Source organism: Dromiciops gliroides, chromosome 5, assembly GCF_019393635.1.
Source record: "Dromiciops gliroides isolate mDroGli1 chromosome 5, mDroGli1.pri, whole genome shotgun sequence".
Lineage (NCBI taxonomy): Eukaryota > Metazoa > Chordata > Mammalia > Microbiotheria > Microbiotheriidae > Dromiciops > Dromiciops gliroides.
The window spans coordinates 852,161-879,154 of record NC_057865.1 but is presented as its reverse complement, the minus strand read 5'-3'; the positions used below and the strand labels follow the sequence as shown (position 1 = coordinate 879,154).

Here is a 26,994-nt window from a genome sequence, read left to right as displayed (position 1 = left end):
GGTGACAGCTAGACACCCGAATCTGTGGTCAAATAGGGAAATGGGGTGGGCAGCGCCAGGGCCAGGAATATCAGGTGATGGCCACAGTGGGAGGCAGCCAAGACAAGCAGCGAAGACCTGACCAGTGCCAGAAGTCCTGTGAGCCCGGCACGGCATGTCGGCCTGGGCCAGGGAGGGTGCAGTTCTCAGGGAAGTCAGCAAGGTGGTCTGGGGGGATGGAAGGCAGCAGCTGCCAGGCCCTGGGCAGCAAGACTGTGGAGGGGGAGGGGGCTGAAAAGGAGGCAGTGCCAGGGTGTCCTGGGTTCATGGAATTCATTCCAAGGTCTGGGGAAATATGTCAGATCAATACTAGTGGTGGGAGTTGCTATTGAAGCAAAGGCTGGTCTCTGTATTGCAGAGAGTCCTTCCCCTGCAGGTGCTCAGAGCTGGTGCCCTGGAGGGCACTGGCTGATGGGAGGCCATGACTTCCTCACCATTTGAGGCCCCCAGGTGAGGTGGGGATGAACCACCATCAAGACCCCCTGAAGAGCTGCTGCTAGGACAAGGAAGAAAGATCAAGCTTTACTTGTCCAGTGAGCCACAGAGTAACACTCTTCAGAGGTCACCTAGTCAACGCTATGTAAGCAAAGTTTGTTGAGTGAATGATAGAACAACCCTGCTCCCACAAACTTCCATACGCCAGAGTCACCAAAGTCGAGTCACTTTTCCCTCTGACAATTTGGCTTTTCCTGATGTCTGAAACTAGACACCAAGCCATGGTGTGGATCCAAATATGGAGGACCCCCATCCCCTCCTCCCATGTCTCTCCCCATAATCATCTAAACCTCCGAATCAGGTCTGAGTCCTCCCCTTTGCAAGCCTTTCTCCCTCACAAATTAACTCTGTTCTCCCTCGTCAGCTAATGTAATTCATTAACTTACATTTACATACCTAAGAAACTCAATAATAAAAACAAGCCATCTTAGCACGGGCAAGAGAACAGAAGGCCTTTGAGAAGATGCTCGGTTGTCCCCACATCCCCAGGGCCCGGGAGCTGCATGCCCTCCCCTTGACTCCTCTTCTCCCCTGGGGGCCACAGACTCGCAGCGCTGGTGACCAGTACTAAAGGGTGGTGTGGTTCCAGCCTGGAAAAGGGCTGGATGTTTGCCTGTCCCGTGGATCGGTGCTCTTGAAGCCAAGGCAGATGGACAGCACGATCCAGCTCGGAGGACTGATCGGCAGCTTGCAGCGTCTCTTCTGTTCCCTGACCACTGAGCACAATGCACGGCCGATGTGCTCGCTGAGCCTCGTGCCAACGAGTCGGGCTGATGGGCGCCCCCATCGCTCTTGTCTCACGTTACCGATGTGTATGGACTGAGTGGCTGTCATCACTGAGCACCAAGAGGGATGACAGGAAGGATAACCCAGCCTGCGCCCTCCTGGAGAGCACAAGCTAATGGGGGCAAAGGCAGGCAAGCGTGAGCAATGGCGGGGAGGTGCTTACCAAGTACGTGCAGCCTGGGCTTCCTTCCACTGGGCAGGAGCCTCCAGGCAAGAATGCCTAGCGGTGTGAACCACCCACGCAGGCAAATGGACAACTTGCCTATAATACTGATTGAAGCTGCCCAAGGGATCTCAACCCTCTCTCACAACGATCTCCCACCACCTCTGTCCTAGAGAGTCAGGCTTCATGCTTGGTTTTCGGATTAGGCCATTAGAGAAATGATCACATAGATCACACAGTTTGTCGGGTCTGAGGTGGCATCTGGCTCCAAACTCAGGACTCCTCCCATTACGACAACCCACCTCCCCATTCACAAAGGAGACAGACTTTATCTGGGCTCCACAGCATTTGGGGAGGATTGGCAGAGAAGGAAGAAGGCACTGAAACCCACCTGGTCTATTTGGGGACCAAGGCCAGGCCCTGACTTCACAAAGGTCTCTTGTGTCCTATGGTACTGAGCAGTGGCATATGAGACAGAGAAGGAGTGAGGCCGACAGACTGAGGCTGGGGATCAGAGCTGGCCTGGGGAAAGGCAGTCTACACCCGGGTGCTAAGTCCTGTTCTGTTCCCTTCCTCCCTGAGCCCCACACCTCCTCTTCCCAGCATCGCTGGGATGATCTCCAAGACCCCTTTCCAGCTCCACCCTTTTATGAGACAAGATCAATGCCCCATTTGGGAATTCAGTAATTAATTACAGGGGCTTCAGAGTTCACAGCTCTGTAGCACTTGGAGGATGAAATGACTTGCCCAAAGTCACATGGTCAGCGCTTTGCTCCGCACAACCCTTGCTGCCTCTCCCTGGGTAGGGTACAAATAACCAATCCCCCAGTCCTCAAAGTCACAGCTATGGGGGAAAGGGAGCTGAGAGGGAGCAGGTTGGGGGCGTGAGAGGGAAAAGTCTTAGAGCCTTAGGGCACCATGGACTTCCGGGGAGCTGTCCCAGGTGCTGACAGTCTTGCTTCCCCTTGACCCCTCTGACCTAGTAGACCAGGGGGTACAGCCAAGAGAAGCATGGACTAGATTCACAGGAGCTGGTTTTGAGTCTCAGTTCCAAGGCTTGTTAGCTGAGTACCTAGAGGTAAGTTGCTTCACAGCTTAGCCCCCCATTATGCTGATCTGTAAAATGGGGGTGATAATGACTGATCTGCCTACCTTACAGAGCAGTCGTGGGAGTAGTGAGCTCCTGATTAACCCAACCTCTTCATTGCTTGGGCTGAGCTGTTGGCCTCTGCCAGTCTGTGCCTGAGAATTCTTGTCATCCAAATGCCAACTGCTTGCCAGACCAAATGTTCTGTCTGCCTTGCACTCCTCAGCCAGGCTCCTGCCCATCAATCCCTTCCGGAAGCCTCCATCTGTCAGGGGCCCCACCTGTGCCTCAGGCACCGAGTTTCTAAAGACTCCATGACTGCTGCTTTCCAGTAATGCCCTGACTGCCAGCTCTTGGTTGTAAGTGAGTGCCTTTCAGGCCTGTCCCCCCTCTCTTCCTCCCTCCCTCCCTCCTTCTCTCTCTCTCTCTCACACACACACATACTTTAGTCTACCAAAGACTCAATGACCATGAACTTGGGGTGCACACTTTCCTCTCATGATTCTCATCTTAGGGATCAGTTTGGGAAGGAGGACTGGGACAGATGACAAGTAGGAGGAACCACGGAGGGGACCAGAGATCTACTGCCACCAGCTACCCAGCCGGAAACTCTCCTCTCAGTCCTCGTCCCATGAGGAAGAGGAAATGCAACTCCAGGTGCCTGCCCCTAATCTGGTGAGCTCTTTAATACACTGCTCCACATAAGTACCCACAATATACATCTGAGGCCCTGCGCTAGGCACTGGGATACAGACATTAAGTCTCCTCAAGGAACCTGCACACCAAGACAAGGAAAGCCAAGCTCTTCTGAGGAGGAAGGAGCACCAACAACCAAGGAGATCTGGGAAGGCTTCCCATAGGAGGTAGCACCTGAGCTGGCCCTCGGAGGAAGCAGAGGATTCTGGGAGGCAGAGGTGAGGAGCGGGGAGACCCTTGGGCAAAGTCAGAGAGGTGGTAGATGAAATGCCAAGGTCAGGAAATAGTGAGCAGCCTCGTACGGCTGGAACCCAGAGTGGCTGAAAGGGAGGCTGTTGGTCGAGGGTCTGATAATAGAGGCTGTAGGGAGTGACTGACGGCTCATGAACTGGGGTCAGGATGACATGCTTTGGGATGATTTTGGCAGGAGGGCGGAGGACAGACTGGGGAGGGGAGCAGAGATGACAGCAAGAGCCCAGGAGAGCCTAACAAAGACTGAGCACAGACAGAAGGGGATGGGCATGAGAGATGTGCCAGTCAATGAGTCAGAGGGAGAAGGGGCCAAGGAAGGCTTTGATATTCCAGACCTGGGCACCTGGCAGGAGGGTGGGTTCCTCCCCAGAAGCAGGGAGGTCCAGAGGAGGAATAAGTTTGGGGGGAGAAGAAGGAGCTCTGTCCCGGACGTTCTGTGTCTGACATGTCTACCAGGCAGCCAGCAGGTAGGGATGACACTCAGGAGAGAGGCTCCAGGGTTGGATCCAGGCAGAGGGTCCCTCATCCCAGCCAGGCATCACTGCTGATGGAAGGACTCCGGAGCCAAGGATCGATGGGGAAGGGGAGGGCTCGGCTCCTCTCTTTCCCCTTCCCTTCCCTTCTCTTCTCAATGGGGCTCTCTCTGCCAGGCAGTGTGCCCTGCTGCTCTCACTGGGAGTTGTTGGATGGGCTTCTGCTGGTGTGGGGACACAGACAAAGATTCAGCCAAGAAGTCAGCAAAGAAGAAAGAAGAGAACTGGGAAGAGCAGATCCTGGAGGCCCAGGAAAGTCAAGGATGCAAACCACCAGTGTCAAATTCAAATAGAAACAGATCCTCGCGGGTGCTGCAGATATTGACTCAGAAAACCACACGCGCAGACAATCTGGGCTGCACTGTGCTCTTATTTATTTTGCTAAACATTTCCCCATGTCGTCTTTTCTGTTTCTACTACACTCTGGAGTTTTGTAGACTCGTGAGGCATTTGGCACTTCTGGTGTGAAGATCGTGTGCGCAGGGCAGGCCTTTCCCGTGCCCTGCCCCGGGGATGGGCCACCTGGCACCTGGCACCTCCGCCTCATCAGGCTATAAGCAGCTCCTGCTTTTGTCAGAGCCTTTCTGTGGGGGGCGGGGGGGGGGGGAAAGGGAGGGCGCACACTGTGCAGATGAGGGTTTGGACATGTGTGTTAGTGTGTGCAGATGTGTGTTCCTGTGGGCACACATTGCAGACGTGTGTTCGTGTGTGCAGGTGTGTGTTCATGTGGCATGTGTGTGCAGATGTGTTCATATGTACAGGTGTGTGTTCGTGTGTGCATGTGTGTTCGTGTGTATGCATATATGTATAAATGCACTGTTGCAGACGTGTCTTCATGTGTGCATATGTTTGTGTGCACACACGTGCAGATGTATGTTTGTGCGTGTACATATGTGCACGTGTGTGGGCGCGTGCGTGTAGATTGTGTTCGTGTGTCTGTATGTGCACTGTGCAGATGTGTCTTCATGTGTGCGTAGGTGTTCGTGTGGGCACACGTGTGTGTCCACGTGATCATATGTGTTTGTACATGCACATGTGTGCAGATATGTTCATGTATGCACATTTGTTCATGTGTTCGTGTATACACAAGTGTGCAGTTGCATGTTCAGGTGCGCACACATGTACAGGTGTGTACACGTGTTGTGGATGTGTGTTTGTGTTCACACACATGTTCAGATGTGTGTTTCCATGCACATATGTGTTCAGGCATGTGTACACACACTCAAACATGCATGACTGATCTGGGGGAGGGGGAAAAGAGAAAGAGGAACTCTCCTTGCTTGTTTTCACCACATTAAGATCAGCTGGGTCCTTGTGCCCATTTTTCTCCCTGACAGTTATTAGAAGGGCCAAGTAAAGAACTGGCTCTGCTCCCTCAGTTAGGGGCCAGGCCAGGGAGTGTGTCCTTAGGAGCTGGAGACAAGTGGATTTAAAGCCCACCGAGTCCTTGGTGACTCAGTTTCCTAGTCTCAGGCGCCGCTGCCTGTGACGACATGATGTTTCTGAGTACGCCAAAGGCTCCTTGACATAAGGCAGCAACACAAACAAGGACTTTGGGGCCCCAGTACACGGAGGCTCAGCAGGCCCACACCTACAGCTCTGGGGCTCCCAGTGGAAGGGCGTGGGACACTGCATAAATCGTCCAGCAGCCCGCCGAGCCGGCTGCCAAGTCGGCCACCTCTCTTCCAGCTGCCAAGGGCTGGGGAGCATCAGCCTAATGAGAAGTGATGCTAGCGAGAAGCTTAGCCCCAAACGGCAAACGGGGCCTTCCCCAAGACCCAGAAATGGGCTGCTGGGGGACAGGGACGTCTTCAAGGTGGGCAGGAGTAGTCTACTGGGGTCAGCCTTAACTCAGCCCTTGTCCTGGGGAGAGGGGAAGCCTGGCCCCTGGATGGGCCTGATTCCTCTTGGTCACTTTAGCCAGGGCTCTGACAACTCTTGGTGAGCAGTGTTGGTCCACTCTAGGCTCCTCACTGCAAGGCTGCCAGGCCCTCCAGGGGCTCAGCTTACCTGCTAGACCCTCAAGCCTTGGGCTGTGTCAAGGACAGGACGTCCTCAGCTACCCTTGTTAACTGAGATCACAGCTGCATGGCCACAACTGGGGACCTGGGAGGGGACCTGGGAGGGGATGAGATCTCCTCCTGTCATCGGCCTATGGCTGGCCTCTAAAAGCCAAGCACTGTGCCCCACACCCGTCCTTGCTGGCTGCCCTCCATGCTAAAGGCCACGGGGCACCTACTGCAATATCTCTGTGTGGGGGCCCAAGGGTGGCTGGCATGAGCTGACCTGGGCATACCCTGCAGAGTCCCTCTCTCCAGGACCAGCCTCTGCACTACCCTAACGGCCACCTGAACCGCATACAAATGGGGTTGGGCTTTATCTAGCAGCGGGCTCCTGAAGACAACAAGAAGTCGAGTGAGCCAGCCCCATGTGTGGAGCTGAGCCGAGACATCAGCAGTCACCCTCGGACAGCTCCAGAGCACAGTGTGGGCTCAGAGACACCCCAGAAATGCCTGTCTGCACTCAGAGCTCAGCAGGATGGTTCTAATCACCCCTCCCTGAAAGTACCTGCTGCTCCCTGACTTCCTACCTTCCTCCTCCCTCTCTCTCTCCTTCCTTCTGCCCAGTAATCACCACTTCACAGCTGCAGTTACTGTAGCCAGTGAAACCCATGGCAGCTGAGATGAAACAGCCAAGGCCTGCCCCCCACCCCCTCCGGGGCCTCTTCCCAGCATCTCAGCTTCTAGGCCACAAGTCTGGTCTTGGCTACAGGCTGTAAACACTGTTCTGAAGACCAGTCAGGGGCCTCCAGCCCAGCCCAGCTTAGGACAGGGTAGCCCCCCTCAACACTAAGGACAGACCCCAACACTCATCTGGAGCCTGGGCTGCTGCTGCTGCAGCATCCAGCACCTGTGGGCTCAGTGGCCGCCCGCCTAGCCACGCACCAATGGCTGGCCTTGGCTCCTGTCACCAGCGGCAGCCCCCAAGCTGATGTGGCAGGAGGCTGGAGGAGAAGGCCCTTGTCTTTGTTCCAGGCTCTCCTCTTCCTGCCTGAAGCTCCAGGGCCAGTCACAGCAGAACAAAGAGCATCCTTCCACATGCAATGTTGACCTTGGGGGTCTTGTCTCTAAGGATGATCGGCACCGCAGAGAGGGCCCCAAAGCCGCTACAGGTGTAAAGGAGCCGGCCAAGCTCTACAGCCATTTTCCAGGGTTGTGCCTGCCCTGGGCCAGGCTTAGCATCAAAGACATGACTCATCCTCATAGTGTATTCCTGATGGCCATGCTGGGAGGGAGGCAGGGGGCATGTTGGCACTGATTCCCACTTAACAGATGGGGAAACTGGGGCACTGGGAGAGACACCATGACACAGGCCGTGGCTGGTGAGGGGCAGAGCTCCCAGGCCTCTGGAGCCCAGGGCATCAGCCCAAAGCCATGAATTTGCCTCTGTCTGTGGAAAGCACTTGGCTCTCTCCATCGATCTCCCACTTTCCACTCTGTTTCCTGGCTCTGGGTCCCGCCTCACACAGCATCCACTCCAACTTGACCACAGCTGCCAGGACATGCTGGGGTCAGCATGGGCTGGCCTGGGGCTCAAAGGAGAATCGTGGTACCAGAAGGAGACACTATTGCTCTGGGGTGTCTGACTCACCCTCCAGATGCCCTGGCCTGGCCTGCTGTACTTGGCAAAAGAGCATCCTAAGAACAGAACGAAAATTAAAGGGGAAGGAAATATGGAGAAGATAGGATCCCTCCACTGTGGGGTAAGGAGAAAAACAGGGTCTGGGGGATAGCCCTTGGAGGCTGGTCCTGCCTGGCTGCCACGTGGACCCTGCAGGGCAGTGGAGCCCAGCCCCCCCCCAACTATGGGAATACCAGCCCTCTCTGGCTCCATAATGTGAGTCAAGAGCTGTGTCCGGGCCAGGAGGAACAGAAGACCCCCCACCCCATGCTCCGTCTCCTTCAGCCACTTCCCCCCAGCCCATGTAAGCCCTGGGTCTCAGCAGCAAGCCCGGGGTCACCAGACAGGCACAAGCAGGGAAGGACACGGTCAGGCCCGCTCAGTGACCAAGGCTAGAGCATCTGTCAGCCGTGGTCTCCAGACTTCCCACTACGGACAGCCACTGGCTTCCTAGCAGCCCCCAGAGTTTGCCGAAGGTAAGTGGCATGTGGTCTGAAAAGTGCTCGGAGAGCATCACTCTCCAAGTGCGGTGTTAGGGCCTTTAAGCCTAAGGCTTTGTGGCTGAGGAAAGACGTTCTCTGGGGCATAAACAACACTGAACGCCACTAACGTGGCCCTCAGGTCTCTGACTAGCTTCCTTAGGTTTTTCTTCTCCCACCTCAAGAAAGAGGCATTTTCAAGAAGAAAAGCTGGCCATGACAAGGAGCCCACCAAGAAATGAATAACTTCCTGTGGGGTGGGGCTGAGTGCAGGCTGGGGGCCCAGGGAAGCCAGTAACATCGCCAGATGGCGCTGATGACAGTTGGCCTCCAGATGGCGCTAAGACCCAAGAAAGGAATCCAAAGACTTCATGGGCCACGGCCCACGTGGACAAAGTGTCAAGACACATGGCCAGATTGGGCCTGTTGGGTTCTAGAGAGGGAGGGGTTTGCAGCGGCAGATGAGGACCCAGTCACGGTCACAGAAATGACAGAAAGGCCGCCCTGAGGAGCCCAGGCTCACTGAAAGATGCCCCTTTATAAGGAAATTACAGAAACTGTGACCTCCTACTACTACAGCCTGATCCTGAAAGCCCGTGGAACCTCCCTGGGCATCAGACTGCCCCTTGGTAAGATGGGACTAACAAGCCCTTCCTCTTCCTGGTTGGTCACCAGCTCAGCGGGCTCAGTGAAATGTCCCTGAGGCTGCCCCACACGCTCCAACCCAGGCAGGCAGCCAACCAGCGGTGCAGAGAATAAAACTTCACAGAGACACCAGATACACAAAACTGGAAATAACAGGAGCCATCTGAGGAGGGGCCAGTCCGGAGACACACTCCCCAGGCCCTGAGAGCTCACTCTTCAAGGGATCTGGCCTGGAAGGCATCTGAGGTCGATTCCTGCTCTTCATTCACAGCAGTCCCCAAGAGGGAGCCAGGCTGAACACAAAGTCACTCGCAGGTCCTACGTGGCTGAGTCAGCTTGTGACGGACAAGCTGTCCACATGGGTGGTCGTGGCCCCAAGGGATGCCAATCCTGCCCAGGAAGGCAACGCTCTGGCAACTTCGGCCACGCCTAAGCCCAACTCTGTCGTCCGCTTGACCCAGACCAGCGCAGCCACTTAGCTCAGTGGGTGAGGGCGCAATGTTGACAGGAAATGCCAGTGGCCATGTTAATTCTGATCAGGCTTCATGAAATGGAAAAAATAAAAACACATCAATTATCAGGACAGGAAGTTTTAAATCACGTGGCAAGCAGCTTCTGCCAGGAGATGGTTCTTCCAGCTTTGCTAAGACGGTTGGCATTCTGGTGAGACCAACATTTTCGAAGCTGACATCACTCCCTAATTGCATGTTCTCTCTCTAGAAGGATAAGGGAAATGAGCCAGGCCTGAAAGCATGTCATTATCACAGCTAATCACGTAGCCTTCGGGGCCTGGCATTCAGAACAGCCCCCTCTTGCCCCACCCCCACACACCACTAAGAGAAAGAAGAGTGGAAGCCCAGGGCAAAGAAGCGTCTCCCCACCCCCACCCCACCTAGGCAGTGCTTGGACACAACCGAGTCAAAGTGCTCCTCCGCAGTGGCTGGGAGACACTTCCTCTTCCTGACAGGAGGCTCTCTTCCTTCTGGTCCCCTTGTGGACTGCACTGAGGAGAAGCCTGGTCCATGGCTCCTGCTGGCCTCACGGGTGCCTGAAATGTGCACAGTCAGCCCTTCTCGAGAAGTCAGCTTCCGAAGTTTCCTTCTGTCGGGATTCCTGGTGAGAAGGACAGTGCATGGAAGATTCTCAAGAGCATCTGTGGGCCTGAAGGAGGGTGGTGCGTAGGGCAGCAAAGGCAGGTCTCAGGGTCCAGAGGACAGCCTCCCAGCCCCCACCTCCAACCGCTTCCCCCCTCACAGTCCCTTGTTCACGGGAGACGCTGATGAAGGAGATGGCATCAAAGGGGCCCAGGAACTGTCCACAGAGGCTGGCCAGTCAGCATGAGCTGGGGAACCAGGTGAGTGCTGGAGGCACCCAGGAAGCAGGCCCGCAAGGCCCGGCCACAGGGAGGATAGCATTAGTTATCCCTAATTTCTCACCTGTCTCCAGTAATGATAACCATGTTGTCCGCATGTTCTTTCCTCCACTGTCCCCCTGGTCAGAAGAGTTTCCCAGGGAGCCCTGACGTGAGCTCACCAACGTCTCCTTCAGCCAGAGCTTGACCTCTAGAGTGATGGTGTAGGTCTTGGAAAGAGTCGGCCTCCTTCACATGAGAGCAGATCGACTTAATCAGAAATTCTCGGGTCCTCCAGGGATGGGTTGGAGACAGCTCCACCTGTGCCCACCCACCGAAGGGAAGAGAACTCTCCCCTTCCCATGCAGAGCTCTGTCCTGAAGCCCTTCATGACTAACAGCTTCGGGGCCTTCCTGAGCCTGAGCCCCAGGCCCAGGCAGCACGCCCCCTTTCACCTTCCATCTGTATTTTCTCCTCTTTCCACCCAGATGTGTTTGACAGCTGCCTAAGCTAATTACATCTTCCATCGACACTTCGGTGAGTAATGAGCCCAACCAAGAGCCAAAGCCTTTGAATTTGGCTGTGTTCTTACCCAGCCTTTTAAACTACCAGTTGTTCCAGGTACCTGCTTTAGGGTCTGGCATTCACAGGGGGCACTGGACAGACAGGAGAGCTGGACAAAGGAAGTTCCAGCCAGATAATTTATGTGTTTCAATAAAACCGAGACCTGTTTCTAACCATGATGAATTTCAAGGTAAATACTAAAAGTGAACTTTTCTGATAGTTTCTTTCTTTAAAGAAAAAAGTGCTCTGCATGCACCATGCCAAATTCAACTCCTTCCCTTCAAAAGCTTGAAGTATATGCCACACAAAGCAGGTAAGATGTACTTCCCTTGTCTTCCCTGCTTAGGTTTTTGTTTCATTTTGTTTTGCTTTGCTGGGCAATGAGGGTTAAGTGACTTGCCCAGGGTCACACAGCTAGTAAGTGTCAAGTGTCTGAGGTCAGATTTGAACTCAGGTCCTCCTGAATCCAGGGCTGGTGCTTTATCCACTGTGCCACCTAGCTGACCCAAAGGGTTTTTTCTTTGTTCCAAGGAAGTATTCATAGAAAAATAGATTTATCACAAGCTAGGGACCCTGCTTAGGTTTTTAGTACCAACGTACCCCAGGACTGGTTGCATGAGGCTTCCCAACATCAGCCCCGACACTGCAAATGCTAGACTGGATTTCCACTTACCCACATTCTCTCATTTATTGTAATAAAACAGACCAAGTGTTTTTCCTATCACTTACCTCAATTTCTCTGCTCTCAAGAATCAATCTCTGTGTGTGTGTGTGTGTGTGTATGTGTGTGTCTATCTCCCTCCTACCTCTTTCTCTTTTTACTTCTTCTCCCCTCCAACTCTCTCCTCTCTTTTCCTTTTTTTCCTTTTTTCCTTTCCTCTCTTTTGCTTAAAAAAATAATCTTTCCCTGCCAACTCTTGGCTAGTGTTGAAATACAATCCATGTCATTCCTGGATTTAGCAAACATCATTAACACCTGAAAACAGACGTTCGCTAAACATAACCATGGCTCACTTAAGTTAAGGGGAGTTTTCTTAGTATGTCACCACCATGTCATGCCACAGAAACTACCTCCAGGTTCCTCGGGGCCTTCAAAGAGCTTCCAAAGAAATAAAACACTTGGTGAAGCACCAGAGGAAACTTCCTCCTGAGGAGGGCAGTCTGGCTGGAGGTTCGATGACCTCTCTTACAAATGCCGGGTCCCATGTTGGATTGAGGAGCACACGGCCAATTCATGAGCACTCAGCCCCTGCCTGAGGGGAGAAGGGGAATCAAAGGAGCAGCAGTAACCCTAGATGCTGCCTACAATTCCTCCAGAAACCCACCCCATAAATCTGGAGGCAACTGCAAGATGGGGCTGGCGGGAGCTGGGCAGTGTGGCTCAGGCTGTGCAGTGGACAAGAGGGCCACAGGGCACATGTGGCCCAGCCTAGGGATCAGGGGTTTCGCTAAGAAGACTGGGCAGGGAGGAGCGTGCCCTCATCTCTGAGCCAGGGAACCCATTTCTACACCTTCAGAAAGCCCATGAAGGGGCACAGATGGGCAGCCCTGAGTGCCCTGTGATGACAGCTAAGTTGATCTAAAGCCAAAAACAATCAGTCAATGACCCCAGTGGAACCCAAACCCAGCTACCCAGTGAATCAGGCAGCTTATGGTGCAATAAGCAGCTCTGTGCCTGGAGTCAGGAAGACATGAGTTTAAATCTGACTCAGACACTCGATATCGGATCTCAGACAAGTTACCACTATCTGCCTCAGTTTCCTCGTCTATCAAATGGGAATAAAAATAGCACTTACTCCAAGGATTGTTGTAAGGATCAAATGAAATATTATTTATAAATCACCTTGCAAACCTGAAAGTGCTAGCTGTTATTACTGTTAATATGACACACCCTTAACCAGGAATCCCTTAATTAATCCTAATAATCAGAGACAAGCTTTATTTAAATTTAGATCAGAGTCTGAGGATGCCCCAACTACAAGGGAGCAAGAATCTATTCTGAGATTTTCCAAGACACATTATCAGTGTGTGTGTGTGTGTGTGTGTGTGTGTGTGTGTGTGAATAGGGGAGGGTGGAGGAGGTAGGAGAGTAGGGCTTCAGTGGCACAGTCTCAATGCTATAACCAGAATTTGGGATGTGGAATCAGAGGACTGAGGTTAGCATTCCAACTCTGCTGGTCACTTCTGCTGGGACCTTGCCCCAATTTCCTTATCTGGAAACAGGAATAATGAACTCTTCACTTCCCTCCCTACTTGCACAGATACACAGAATGTTATGAAGACCAAAGGCATGACCCACAGAGAGCAAACTACTGACCATAAAACATGGTGGGAAGGCCTGCTGCTGTTTCTGCCTACATCTTTACATTGAAAAATCTTTCTTTGTCATCCTAGTCTGTCATCAATGCATCGCCTGGAAGAAATGGGCTTTCTGCATGGATATGGACAAGAGAGAGAGACAAAGAGACAGAGACAGAGAGACAAAGACAGAAAGAGAGTGTATTTGGGGGAACAAGGCCAATGGAGGGACAATAGGGATGGGGGGGCGGGGAGCCAGATCTCACTCATTCCCCAAACCAGAAGGCAGTGCCAGAATTGGGGCTTCCATGAGACTGTCACCTGAGCTGATGAGATGCTCTTAGTGAATGGGAACAGCAATCAGGGATCAGGGGTGGGGAATGGGGGGGTCTGATGGCCCCATTGCACAGAGACAGAATACAGGGGTGAGAAGGAAGCACACTGTTATTTCCCAGGTTCCCTACAAGACTAGAACCACATATGGGTGCTTCAGGAGACAAATAAGATGATCTGGTTCTCCTATCTTTTTGAGGACTTGCCACATTTTGTCATGATCCACACAGTCGAAGGCTTTAGTGTAGTCAATAAAGCAGAAGCAAAGCTTTTTTCTGGAACTCCCTTGCTTTCTCCACAACCCAATAAATGTCAGCATTCGATCTCTAGTTTCTCTGCCTCTTCAAAAACCAGCCTGCTCTTTTGGTAATTCTCAGTTCACAGACTGGGACATAAACTGCTTTTTTTCCAATCCAGTGGCCACTGCTGAGTTTTCCAGATTTGCTTGTGTGTTGAGTGCAGCACACAGTTTCATCTTTTAGGGTTTTCAACAGCTCCACTGGAATTCCATCACCTCCACTAGCTTTATTGTTAGCAATACTTCCCAAGAACCACTTCATTTTCTGAGATGTCTGGCTCTAGATCAATAACCACACCATCCTGATTATAAGTGATGCTAAGATCTTTCTTATATAGTTCTTTTGTGTATTCTTTTTTGCGGGGTCTTTTGTATATTCTTGCCACATTTTCTAAATCTCTTCTACTTTTGTTAACTCCCCACCACTTTTGCCTTTTATCATGCCCATTTTGCATGAAACTTTATTCCGATGTCTCTAATTTTCTTGAAGAGAGGTCTTGTCTTTTCCATTCTATTTCTTTGTATTGTTCATTTAAGAAAGCCTTTTTATCTCTCCTTGATATTCTTAGAATTTTGCATTCAGGTGGATGTATCTTTCCATTTCTCCTTTAACTTTTACTTTCCTTCTTTTCCATGGCTATTTGTTCTTTCTTTCTTTTTTATGGGGCAATGAGGCTTAAGTGACTTGCTCAGGGTCACACAGCTAGTAAGTGTCAAGTGTCTGAGGCCGGATTTGAACTCAGGTCCTCCTGACTCCAGGGCCGGTGCTTTATTCACTGCACCACCTCTCTGCCCCCTTCCATGGCTATTTGTAAAGCCTCATAAGAAGCCATTTTGCTTTCTTGCCAAGAAGCCCTGGCACCTCAGCCCAGCACTCAGATGCTGGGAAATGGCCTCCATCAGGGAGGTACCAGATGGGGCTAAAGGCCCCTCCTCACCAGAGCCTCACTGGAAAAGCGAGAGTCCTGCTAGCTGCCTGAAGCTGACATCCCTGCAGCCTGGCTGGAGAGGGCTCCCAGGAGGACCGGGCCAGGCTACAGTCTTCAAGACCAGATGCTGTGGTTGGCCCCGCGGAGCCTCCCGGGACGCCCTGGTTATGGAAAGCTCTCTGGGCAGGCCTGACACACCAGCTCTCATTTTCTTCTCTCTTGCAGAACTTGGGGTAACTGGGAGACCTACTCTGCTGAGAGCCACCAGAGGGCGCACTTGGCCTGCTCTGGAAGCCCCGAACTCAGGGAGCTTGGGAGGGAAACCAGATCCCAGGGCCACGTGGTGTTGGTTCAGGATGCACACAGAGACAGGCACATAACAAGCGGGTGCCCACGCACAGCTGGGCCCGCCCGAGGGGCAAAATCGTTCCCTTTTCTCTGCTGTGCTTGGCTATTGTCTCCTCAAAGCCGCGCCCTGACCAGTGTCTCCCTGAGGGAGGCTCTGAGGGGCTGTGGGGAGAGTGTGCCGCGGCCCGCCAACCCCGCCCGCAGCAGGGCCACCCGAGCCAGCCAGAGGCCGTCCTCTTGGTACCTGTTCCCAGAGCATCGAAGGCCTTGGAGAAGGAGCGGCCGGGCACCAGGACCTGGGCCAGCCCCCGAGGGTCTGTGCTCAGGACGAGCGCTGTTGTAAGAACAGACTCAGGAAAGAAACCGGTCAGTGGAGAGACCCCACAAGTCGCTGCACATTTCACTGATGAGGGGCCCGTAGCCAAGCGGTGTAAAGAGCTCCCTCCAGCAGGTCCCCAGCTGGCACGTGGCCAAGCCGAGCGCACAAGCCCGGGGTCAGGGAGGGCACTGAAGTCAACGAATGGAAAAAGGCGCTTCTCAGGGGAGGTGACCTGAAGTTCGAGCTTTAGGAGGAGAATCCTCCAAATCATCTTGACTAGAGAAATGCAAACTAAGGCAGCCAAGGCTGTGCCTCATCCCGATGACCACAAAAGGACAACGATCAAGGCTGGAGCGGCTGAGGATCGCCTTCTTGGGGGAGGTGTGACTGAGGACAGCCATTCTGGGCATCAGGCGGGAATCATGTCCCCACAGTCCCCAAACTGAGCTCCGAATGTGAAGCACTGCTCACAGTAGTCAGCCTATGCCCCAAGGAGCCCAAAGAGAGAAGAAAGGGGCCCACGTGGGCAAAAACACTGAGAGCAGCTCTGTTTGTGGAGGCAAAGAAATGACCGCAAAAGGGGCGCTTGTTATTGGGAGAATAGCTGAACAGATGATGGCGTAGGAATGGAATGGAACACAACGGACAGGAAAGCTTCAGAAAAATGTGAAGAGCTCTATGGACCGAATCAGAGTCAAGTGAGTGGGGCCGGAAGAACAATTTACGCAAGAACAAAATGGCCAAGACATGACACAGAAGGACGCAAGAACTCAGATCAGCGCAATGCCCAGCCACAATCCTTATCATAGAACACACTACCCCCACCCTCACCCCGGCTCCCCAGAGATGGAAGATGCAGGACACAGCATAACAGGCATGTTTCGGGGCAGGACCAACGCAAAAATTTGGTTTGCTTGACCACACCCATTTGTTACCGCGGTTTTTGGTTTGTTTTTTTTTTTCAATAGTGGAAGTAAGTGGGAGGGGGGAAGCTAATTTTTGTTAATAGACGACATTTTAATTAAAAAATAAAAATACAGAGACTCTTAGATGAACTTCTCTAGGATTTCTACCAAATTTACCTGCTCATGTAACAAATCCGATCCCACCCCTGGGGAATCATGTCTGGGGAAGAATAGAAAACCTGCCCTTCTGATCACCTGTCCCCCTCCCCTCCTGGCTTTCCTGTTCCTCCTCCTGCCTTTGGCTTTGAGGTGGAGGTAAGTCTCCAGATGGAGCATGAGAAAGGAAGGGAGGAAGGATTGCTTCCCTGCCCCGCCCCAGTTCCCTTCCTCAAAACCATGGACACAGATCATTTCAAGGTGGAAAAAGAGATGAACTCTACCTTCTGACTGGTGTGTGTCCAGTGGGGTCTGGGTCTCCTTGCAGTAAGATACAACTTCCCTGGGCAAGAAGTCCACTTGAGTCACCTTGGACACGCCGAGCTTATGTAGTCTCCGCCTAGGAAAAAGAAGTGCAACAGACATGAAGTGGGCAGGCAAGCCACCAGGTCTGGCATCAGCCCCAACATCCAGCCCAAGCAGCGGCAGTGCCCACAAGAAAGACCAGCAGCGGACAGCAGAAGGGCCAGCTCTGTCCCTAAGAGACTGGGAGACCGTGGGCAATGGACTGCCTCCTCCCTGACCTCAGGCTCCTCTTCTGCAAAATGGGGGCTTGCGGCCGGCTCCATCTGCAAATCTGCTCCATTAGGGGTTAGAAAGCCCTTGGGGCTCCCCTGGTCATTGGGGATGAAATTCAGGCACAAGAGAGAGAAGGGAGTGGAGGAGACGGAACCCTCTCACCTCAGCCAACTGGCTGTTAACAAAGGGTGGGAGACAAAGGGGGTACAGCCTGGAAGAAGACCCAGAGAGAGAACTGGGGGATGATCAGCACCATGGGCCCAGGACCCGCTCAACCTAGAAGATGCTTCAAATTCTGCACTCCCAAGACCTCGCCCACACCCCACACCCACCCAGGACGCCAGGTTCCCAGGGAGGTGTCATGATGGGAGGTGGAGAAGCTGGCTCACTGGCCCCTGGCCCAGAGTAGTCAGTGCATAAAAGAATGACACCAGCTCCTGCCAGGCAGCATCCACCGCACGTGCTTAGCTGTCCATGTGCTTTGAGGTGGGGGACGGCCTGCATCTGGGAAGAAGGAAAGCTCTCCCATAGAAGCTGCGCTTTGGTGGGAGCCAGGGATTCTTAAGGTGGGCTGAGAAGAGAGGCCACTCCAAGCCAAGGGAGCACCCTGGACAAAGGCACGGAGGCCAGAAATGAAATGTCAAATGGGAACAGGGAGATCAACTTGACTGGGCTATGGGGAGCGCGAATCAGACCAGCCTGGAAAGGTAGCTCAAATGCCAACCCAAGAAGCTTTTGGAGAGTGACATGGTCAGACCCACACTTGGCCTTAGGGAGGGGAGAAACCCATGGGGGAGAGCCATTAGGAACTCTTTGTATTAGAGCTAAGGGAATGAAGGAGGGTGGTGGCCCTGAGAGTGCAGAGGAGGCTGTTAGGAGAGTCGACGTTCAGAGAGGGCGGATAAGACTGGGACACTTCTTAGGAATGGGGGTGTAAAGAGTGAGGAGCCAAGGACACCCCAGAGGTGTGAACCCCGGGGGTAAGCAGAGGGGAAGGGGGGACATGCTCTCTCTGAGGGGCCTACAGGACATTCAAATGGCCAACAAGACAAGTGGTGATGTGGGATGCAGCTCGGGACAGACTGGGACCGGATAAGGAAACCCAGGAGTCATCTGCAGAGATGACCGTGAGAGCTGATGAGATCAACAAAGTGGGGTCCACGACAGAGGCTTGGGGGACACCCATAGCTAGGGCTAGCTATGACCCAGCAAGGGACACTGAGAAGGAATGGTCAGATAGGTGGGAGAACCAGAAAGGAGCATTCACAAAGGCACAGAAAAGAGGCCAGCAGTGTCAAATACAGGATGAGCGCTAAGAAAAGCATCCCAGACTGGGCGATTTAGGAGATCACTGGGGCCCATTAAGGCAGCTTTGGTGGAGCTGCTATTGGCCCAGCAGTTCTGAAAAGCAATTTGGAATATGCTTTTATAAAAGAGGTAGGGCTAGGGACTGGAAATGCAAAGTCATCAGAGTCAGGAGCTCCCAGATGACAAAACTCTCTCCTCTAAGTCAGGTTGGCACCTTCTCTGCAACCTATATCCTTAGAGCTGCCTAGGGGAATGAGTGGTTAAGGGACGGGCCAAAGGTCTTGGATCCAACACACATCAGAGGTGGGATCTGAACCAGATCCTCTGGACTCAAAGGCCAGTTCCCAATTTACTACTACTCATGCTTTTAAAAAACAAAGAGAGGGGGCAGCTAGGTGGCACAGTGGATAGAGCACCGGCCCTGGAGTCAGGAGTACCTGAGTTCAAATCTGGCCTCAGACACTTAACACTTACTAGCTGTGTGACCCTGGGCAAGTCACTTAACCCCAATTGCCTCACTTAAAAAAACAACAACAACCAAAAAAAAAAAACCCAAAGAGAGCCCACTGCTGGGCACATACCTCAAGGAGGGCAAAGATGAATAGGTCTCCTTTATACCCAAGTACTTATAGCAGGGCTTCTTGGGGCAGGAAGGAATTGGATTCAAGAGATGCCCATCCACTAGAGGCTGGTTAAAAAAATTGTGTGATGTGCACAGAACAGAATAGCCTGTGTTCTAAGCGGTCATGAGTGTGATGGGGGAGACAAAGGGGCTGATGCAAAGTGAAGGGAGCAGAGTCGGGAGGGCCAAACGGTGCCCATGGAAAGCTCCCCCCCACCCCCAACAAAGAGAGCCTGAATGCTGAGATCCGAGAGCACGAGTGTAGGCTCAGAGACAAGAGGAGACACTGGGGCAGAGCCGAGGACCCGGGCCGGCCCGGCTCTGCTGTTGACTTGGGCCCAGGGATCAATTAGTCCCTTCATTCTCTGTTTTAGGGGATGGCTGGCTCTCTGGGTACCAGGAAATGGGATGGGTGACAGGAAAGTAAGTGAGAAAACACTCTTCAAAGTGATCTTTGGTAACTTCAGGAAGAAGTTTCAGTGGAGCGACGAGGTCAGAGTGAGACCACAGAGGCTGGAGGAGTGAGGCTTTGCCTAGTTTAATAAGCTGGTGCCGGATAATCTCTTGTTGTGGAGGAAGGACTGGGCTGGGGCTCTGGGCAAGCCCTGGGAAGACTCCAAATTCCTGTGTGTGTGCATGTGCGTGTGTGTGCGTGTGTGCGCACGCGTGTGTGTGCATGTGTGTGTGTGTGTGTGTGTGTGTGTGTGTGTGTTCTGATCTGTGGGAGGGGGTCACTCCCTTCTCAAGAAAGGACAAAAGGAAGTCTAGAGTGCAGCTGGCCCACCCTTCTCATTCCCAGAGGAGGAAGCTGAGGCCCAGAGTGGTAGATGCCCCCTGGGGCAGGTGGTGCCCCATTAAGAGAGGGGGTAAGCGAGCCCCAGAGGTGCGGACAAGCCCAAGGATGTGAAGAAGCCGCCTCAGAGGAAAATCTGTCCTAAGGATTTCTGGAGTAGCCACTGGTCCCAGGCCTCCGCTCCCTTCTCCATCCTCTCTCTGTGGCCTCCAGCCTCCTGACCCTTGTTCCGTGCCCCCTCATCCACAAGCAGGGGGGCTTTGCCAGAGCCCTCTGCAGGTTCCTTTGCCTGGCTGAGGAGCCTCCTCCCTGCCGGCTGCTCTCCTCCACTAAGTGGCCCTGCTGACCTTGGCTGACCTTTTCACTTGGGCTTCTTGGCTAGCAGCTCCCCAGATTCAGTTGTTCTGGGGACCAAACTAGCTTCTGTTGAGACCAGACCCATCTCTGCCTTCCTTCTCAAAGTCCTGGATGCCACAGCCCCTTTGCTGGTCTGGTGGCATGGGAGAACTTCCATCCAAGACACCAGGAAGCCGAGCTGAGCCCAGCCTCTCTGTCTGTATCCCCTCTGCTGCCCAGGGGCAAGAAGACACAAACTGATGGCAGGCATGAAAATACACTGGGGGCGAGGAGGAGGCAGCTCCCCGATCACCTACACCCACAAAAGATGCTCCAAGAGCACCATTCAGGGGAGGGGGCCCTGCAGTCGGGGGTTGTGAATGGTGCATCCAAGGCCCCGGCATCCGCTGTGGACAGAAACATTCTGAGAACAGGCCTTCTCAAGCTCTCCAACCCACCTGAGACACCCAGGGGCCCACATTGCAGCCGGAAGGAAGAGAGGGATGGAAGTTCTGGCATCCACAGTTGCTTGGAACAAGCAAGGACTGCAGGGGGAGGGGGCAGGGAGACTGAGTTATCAGAGAGACAGGGAAGTATAATGGGACCTGGGATCCAAAGATATGGATTCAAATCCTGCCTCAGCCCCTGAAAGTCGATTGACCCTGAGATGGTCATTTCTATTCTCCCCGGCTACTTCCTCATCTGTAAATAGGGACAATAACAGCACCTGCCTCCCAAGTCTGTCATGAGGACCAAAGGAGATAATATCTGCAAAGTGCCGGCTTTAAGTATTACCCGATGAGTACTGATGAGTGTTGTTGTTACCTTGTGATTTGGGGCATCACCCACTCTGCCCATGCCTCAGTGTCTACATCTTTCAAATAGGGCTTGGCCTCAGTGGGCCTCCTCACTGCAGCCCTGCACCAGTCATTAAGGCACCCACACCTCGACTGCTTCTCTCGTTGCCTTTCCTCCTCCCTGGGGCTGCAGCCTCCCCCCCAGAAATGGACACCAGGCCCCAGAACCCCATCAGTGTTTCCCTTCTTGCCGACTGGGCCACTGCTGAGGTGTTGGAAGGAAGTCACAGGGCCTGAGTTCAAAGCCAGAAGGGGTTTTGAGGGGATTGAACCCATCCCCCTCCCACCTGACATAGCATCTTTCAGCTGAGCAGAACTGCTGGTGAGTATCACAGGGAAGTCCCGAGTCCTAAAGAAGTTATTCCCTCACCACTGCTTCAACAGGCCTCTCCAGGGGCCTGGCACTAACAGAGACCCAAGCCCTTAGGCAGGGGGGTGTTAGGAGGCCCTAGGGGGAAGGAGAGGTCAGGAAGCACACAGGACACAGCAGGAGCTTTGAATATGAACCCTGGACACATATAGAATCCCACACAGTGTTAGTCCAGGAAGGCCCATAATCCTATCTTCACACAGGGGGCATGCAAGGAACTTGGGGGGACAGGGTTGTTCCCCTTGTCCCTCTTGGAAAGAGAAGGGGATCACACAAGGAGGGGTAGCAGTAGTCATCTTTTTGTGGCATCTTTTCCTCAAAAAGATGCTTCCTTCAAAGTTGGGAAATGGCTGGAAGGAAATCAACTTTACAAACTGCAGATTCAGCAGAGGGCCCCCCAGACAAGAGCCCAGCCTTTCCAACACAACCTTTGCAAAGAAACAAGCAAACAAAAGAGCTGACAAATACCCAATTTCTGAGTCTGTCTGGAGCTGCAGCACTGAGGGGTCAGTGTCCCACTGCAGGGTCCTAAGGCAGCTGGTTATCAGTCGTGCGGCACAAAGGGAAAGAGAACACACAGGGTTAACCAAAAGGGTGAAAGAAAACATCTCATGAGTCAAGTCAATGCCATTTACATAGACAGAAACATGGCCAGAGTCCCCAGACCCAGGGAGAGAGAGGAAAGCCAGGGAAAAGACAAACAGGGGTCGGTGCCAGGCAACGAGCTGGGGGAGGCTCTCAGAAGAAAGCCCAAGGCCAAAGAGGCACTGTGGCCTCCTTCTAGTCTCACCTGGCTGGTCTTTCTGTCACTAACTAGGCTCGTGTTTCCTTAATGGCCAACCACAACACCCTGAACAGGTGCAGGCTCACCAGATGTTCCGACCTTTTGCAGTCACTGGTAGGAATCTGATTTGGTCAGAGGGAACAACTGGGCTGTACACTGCCAAGGTCTCTTCGCTAAGATTTCATGAAGTTGTTTTGACTCAATATTCATTAATGAGATGGGTCTAGTTTGTTTTCCTCTTCTATATCTGTCCTTGGTTTTAGTATCTGTTCTATATTTCCCTCATAAAACAGTGTGAGAGTGGGACTTCTTTCTCAATGATTGAGAAGGATTTGAGTGGAATAGACACCAACAGCTCCAAACAAGCCTCGTAGAAGACACTTCCAAACCTGCCCAGGCCAAAGGGTTAGTCTGGTTTGTTTTCCTGGGGTCATTCATTTACTGCTTGTCTTCTTTAAGATAACCGGTGCTTCTTCTGGTGATTTGGTTATTACCTAGTTTCCTTTAAGTTCTCGGTTTACTGGTATTAAATTGGGCATGGTATCTAATGATCACTGTTGTTATTTGCTCTTTATTCACTGTCAATCCACCTTGTTTGTTTCTTATTTTGGTCATTGGCTCTCCCTCTCCTTTTTGACCATTTGCCAGCGGTTTAATGATTTTGTTAGCCCTAAAAAAGAGAACAGCTCTTATTTTTGCATGTCATTTCTACAGTACCTTTGTTTTTACTTGTCTCTCATCTAATTTTCAAGGTTTCTTCTTTTATGCTTGTTTGGGTTTTTTGTGGGGCAATGAGGGTTAAGTGACTTGCCCAGGGTCACACAGCTAGTTAGTGTCACGTGTCTGAGGCCAGATTTGAACTCAGGTCCTCCTGAATCCAGGGCTGGTGCTTTATCTACTGTGCCACCTAGCTGCCCCTTGTTTGGGTTTTAATTTGTTTATTTTCTAGATTTGTCAAGTACATTCTCAGTTCATTATACCCATCTTTTTTTATTCTAATCATCATCTTTTTCTATTTTATCATTATTATTTTTTTTCAGAATGATTTAGTTACATCACAATTTTTTCATGTTACCTTATTTTTACTGTGCTCCTTAACATAGTTGCTTTTTATTTCCATCCATAGTTATTGTAACTTGACCTTATTGTCTAGAATGTGACTACTTCGTCTATCTGTAGGTCTATATTTTTTTTCTTGTCAATTAGTTGATAACCATAATCTACACAGGAGGCTTTACAATTTCTGTATTTTAGCCTTTATTTATGATTTATATATACATGGTCAGTTTCATAAGGGCATCATGTGATAGTGAGCATAGATAGATACAGAGATAAGTAGATACATCCTTTAATATTTCTATTCAGAAGAAACTATGTCATTCAAATCTAATTTTCAACACCCTGTTCATCTGTTTTCTTTTTTGTTTGTTTGTTCAGCTTTTTGTTAAATTTATCCAACTCTGAATGAGGTACATCTTAGCCTCCTATGAGTATTACATAACTACCCAAATTGTTTTGTAGTTTAGTTAATTTTAGCCTGGCTGATTTGAATACACAAACTCTGTTATGACTTTTATATCCTGTTCTGTTCCAGGGTTCATAGGGTTCATGTGGATCCAGAAGCTACTCATTTTCAAGGCAAGTTAGCAGAAGGGCACTAGCCATGCACTGGAGGAAATGCTGAATGCAAGAATCCAAGTAACCCAGAACAAGAATTACACTGGAAGTTATCCATGTTTGCATAAATTGTAGAATCATGTATCTTGTCTCCTCTTCATTGTTAGGACCCACAAAACAGGTGGTAGAAATCTTTAGGTTCCCTAACCACCCCCAGAAGACCTCTTGTAAATCCTACCACGGTGGATTGAGTCCAAAATCCAGCATGGACGTTGCTTATTCTTGACACTTACCTTTCAGAAGGAGGGATGGGCTCAGTTAAAGTGATTTCTGTTGGAAGTGTTCTCTGGGCTCTGAACCTCAAGCCCCACCCCCACCCCCATCACCACAAGATCACTGTGAGGATTCTGCTCACGAGGCAGCTTGCACCAATGGTTAGAAACACTTGTATACAAGGAATTGGTCCACAGACTGGCCTCTCTTTGCCCGGCAGTTCTTGGGCATCTAATTCTAAGCTGACCCCTTCCAGACTCTCAGGTGTTGGTGTAGCTCCCCAGCACTTCCTCAGATAAGGCTCATCTGGGGGAAGGGATGACTGCTATTGTGGCCAGGCAGTGACTGAAGGCATCCACTGCCTCAGGGATCATGTTGGCCACAATGCAAATGGAACATCCTAAATAGGGATTCAGGAACCTGGACCAAATGCCATTTCCTGAGCACCTACTATGTGCCAGGTTCTCTCTGTGTTGGGCACTGGAGGTAACAGAGATAAAGATGAAAACAGCCAGTGCCCCCCAGTGCTCACATTCCACTGGGGACGTGATGAGGTCACTAAGAATAGAAGGAAAAGGGTCCCAGAACAGAGCTTTGTGAGGCTCCCACGCTTAGAGCACATGGCCTGGAGGAAGATCCCACAAAGAAAAGAGAGGAATGGCAAGACAGGGAGAAGGAGAACCTTGAGAGCGCAGAGAGTGGCCAACTGTACCAGAGGTTGCAAAGAGGTCGGGAAGGAAGAGAACTGGGGAAAGAACACTGGGTTTGGAGATGAAGAGGTGTGTCACTGGGAGATCACTTTGGAGAGAGCAGTTTCAGGGCTGAGATGAGGTCAGAAGCTGGACTGCTGAGGGTTTATAAGAGAGAGAGAAGTGAGGAAGAGGAAGCAAGGAATGCAGATGCTTTTTCAAGGAGCTCGAGGTGGTGTTAGGGGCCAGTGGAAGTTTGGGGTTTTGTTATCTGTTTGGTTTTGTTTTTAAGACTAGGACAGCTTTGGGTGTTTAGTGGCTTGGCCCATGTAGACAGCAATTCCAGACTGAGGGAGCAGATCAAGAATGCTTCAGACACTTCAGAGTCAGAACATTTTTTTCATCCTCTTCCTTAATTGCCTGTGTGACAACCTGATTGTGATAAGATGTTTGTTTACTTTGTTTCTATCAAAAATAAAAAGAGGGGCGGGTAAAAGTTCTATAAAGGGAGACTTCAGAGATTTTCATTAATCATAAGCAAAATGGTTCCTGGTGCCCCTTTGCTCACTGCTGCAGAAGATGTCTCCAGTTCTGGCTTGAGGTACCTGCAAGTGAGTGATGTGGGGAAACTTTTTGTCTCCAGAGTAAAAGGAAGATTTCTGTTGGGGGCATCATCCTTGCCCTGCCTCACAAACCCTGTGGAACCTGATTGGGAAGCATCCCCAAGCCCAGGAGCCCCCACACAGCCACATTGTCCAAGCTCTCAAGGAAGGGGATCCAAGAGTGACTCAACGACCTTCAGTCAGGCTGTCTTCCCTCATGTCATGAGACTCTCAGGCACACTTGAACCTCATTCTTTCTTCTGTGAGCCTCAGTTGCTTCATCTGTAAAGTGTGGACCTTGGCCTCCGAGGCTCCTTCCAGTCAGTGGCCTGCTCTGCTGAACAGTCTCTTGAGACAGTTCTTCCTGGACCTCCCTGGGCCTCCATTGTCTCAGCTGTACCATGAAGGCCCTGCCTTAGGGAGCCTCCACACCTCCCCCCAGCACTGGCGTCCTAGAATTGGAAACAGAGGGAGGAAGGATGCCTCTGTTCTGGGGCCCAGCCCTGATCCAGCCTTTCCTGCCCAAACCTTTCATTCCCAAGCCGCTGCATCCTGGAAAATGAAGGGAAGGCTTGCCCAAGTCTCTCATCTGCTGTTGGAAACCCTGCCGGGTTGCTATTTGGGGAAAGAGGATGGTCCGATTGGCTTGACACGGTAATTACCGGCAAGGGCGTCCCATGGCCCATCAGCTAACAGCCGTGAATAGCAGCCTCCCAAACACTGCCAACAAGGACCTTCTTGGCCTTGATAGAGCAGAGCTGCCCCTGTGGCACATGGCGTGGTGCGGCAGAACTGGGACACTTGCACCATCTACAACCTGGGGAGCCACCCCCCGGGCCCTGGGGAAGCTGGTCCAGAAGCCATCCAGCCCATCACATCTCATGGAAGCGTCCTTCCCAGGCATCGCCTCATTACCTGCCCTGCTGCTGTGTCTCCAGACCACTGGACCTCCAGAGACTGTGCCTCACCCCTACCTGACCATGCACCCCAGTTATCCTTGTCATCGGTCCACACAACCAGACCTCCAGAGACTGTGCCTCACCTCTGCCTGACCATGCACCTCTTCTCATCAGTCCAGACCACTGGACTGCCAGAGACAGTGCCTCACCCCTACCTGACCATGCACCTCTTCTCATCAGTCCAAACCACTGGACCCCTGGGCTGTGTGTCCTCATGGGTGAGTCAGCCAGCACAGACCACATGGACTACTGCATCTAGATAGGTCCAGACCTCAGACCATGTTTCAGATCCCTTCCAATAACCCACCCAGCCACTGCTCTGTGCAGAGACCAAGCCTTGGGCGGCTCACTCAGCTAGAGGACCCCTGCCTTGGAACCGAGTGGATCCTCAATTGGGGAGTCAGCCAGTGGAGACACCAATGGGCAGCTCCACCTGGAAAACCCTAGACCACACTGAATGAGCCTAAGGACAGAGCCTCCCCTGGTCCCCAGGATGACAGGCGAGTGGCTTCTAAGGTGACCCGCTAGAGAAGAGATGGTGCACAGCTGGGTATCAAGCACACTGCGCTGTCCCCATCGGCAAGGCAGGTTCTGACATTTGGCCAGTCTGAGCCATGGACCCAAAGCACAGAAGAGAGCCAAGCACAGAAAGACCAAACTGGAGAGTGCGGTCAAGTCCCCTCCATCAACCCCATGAGTCCCTGAGGCCAGCGGACACCATCCTGCTTCCCTGCCTCCATGTGCTGCCGATTCTCTGGGTGCTTCTTCACTGGGTAGATTACCCCATGCTGCCCCATGCCACTGGTTCCCTCAAGAGGCTGTAGGCAGGTTCTAGATGAAGAAGAACT

The 26,994-nt window shown here is 52.1% G+C and overlaps 1 protein-coding gene across 6 annotated transcripts in view; it reads right to left on the bottom strand.

Moving 5' to 3' along the window:
* DYNC1I1 (dynein cytoplasmic 1 intermediate chain 1) overlaps nt 1–26,994 on the bottom strand; it is a 161,887-nt gene that overhangs the window by 89,124 nt on the left and 45,769 nt on the right. For 4 of the 6 annotated variants that reach the window (XM_043966798.1, XM_043966803.1, XM_043966800.1 and 1 more), the window contains exons 5-6: nt 21,691–21,759; nt 16,642–16,757 (exon numbers count right to left, since the gene is read on the bottom strand). In XM_043966798.1, coding sequence (XP_043822733.1) covers nt 16,642–16,757; nt 21,691–21,759 — 185 coding nt within the window. The remainder of the gene's footprint in view (nt 1–16,641; nt 16,758–21,690; nt 21,760–26,994) is intronic. The other 2 variants (XM_043966801.1, XM_043966802.1) reach the window with 1 other exon arrangement.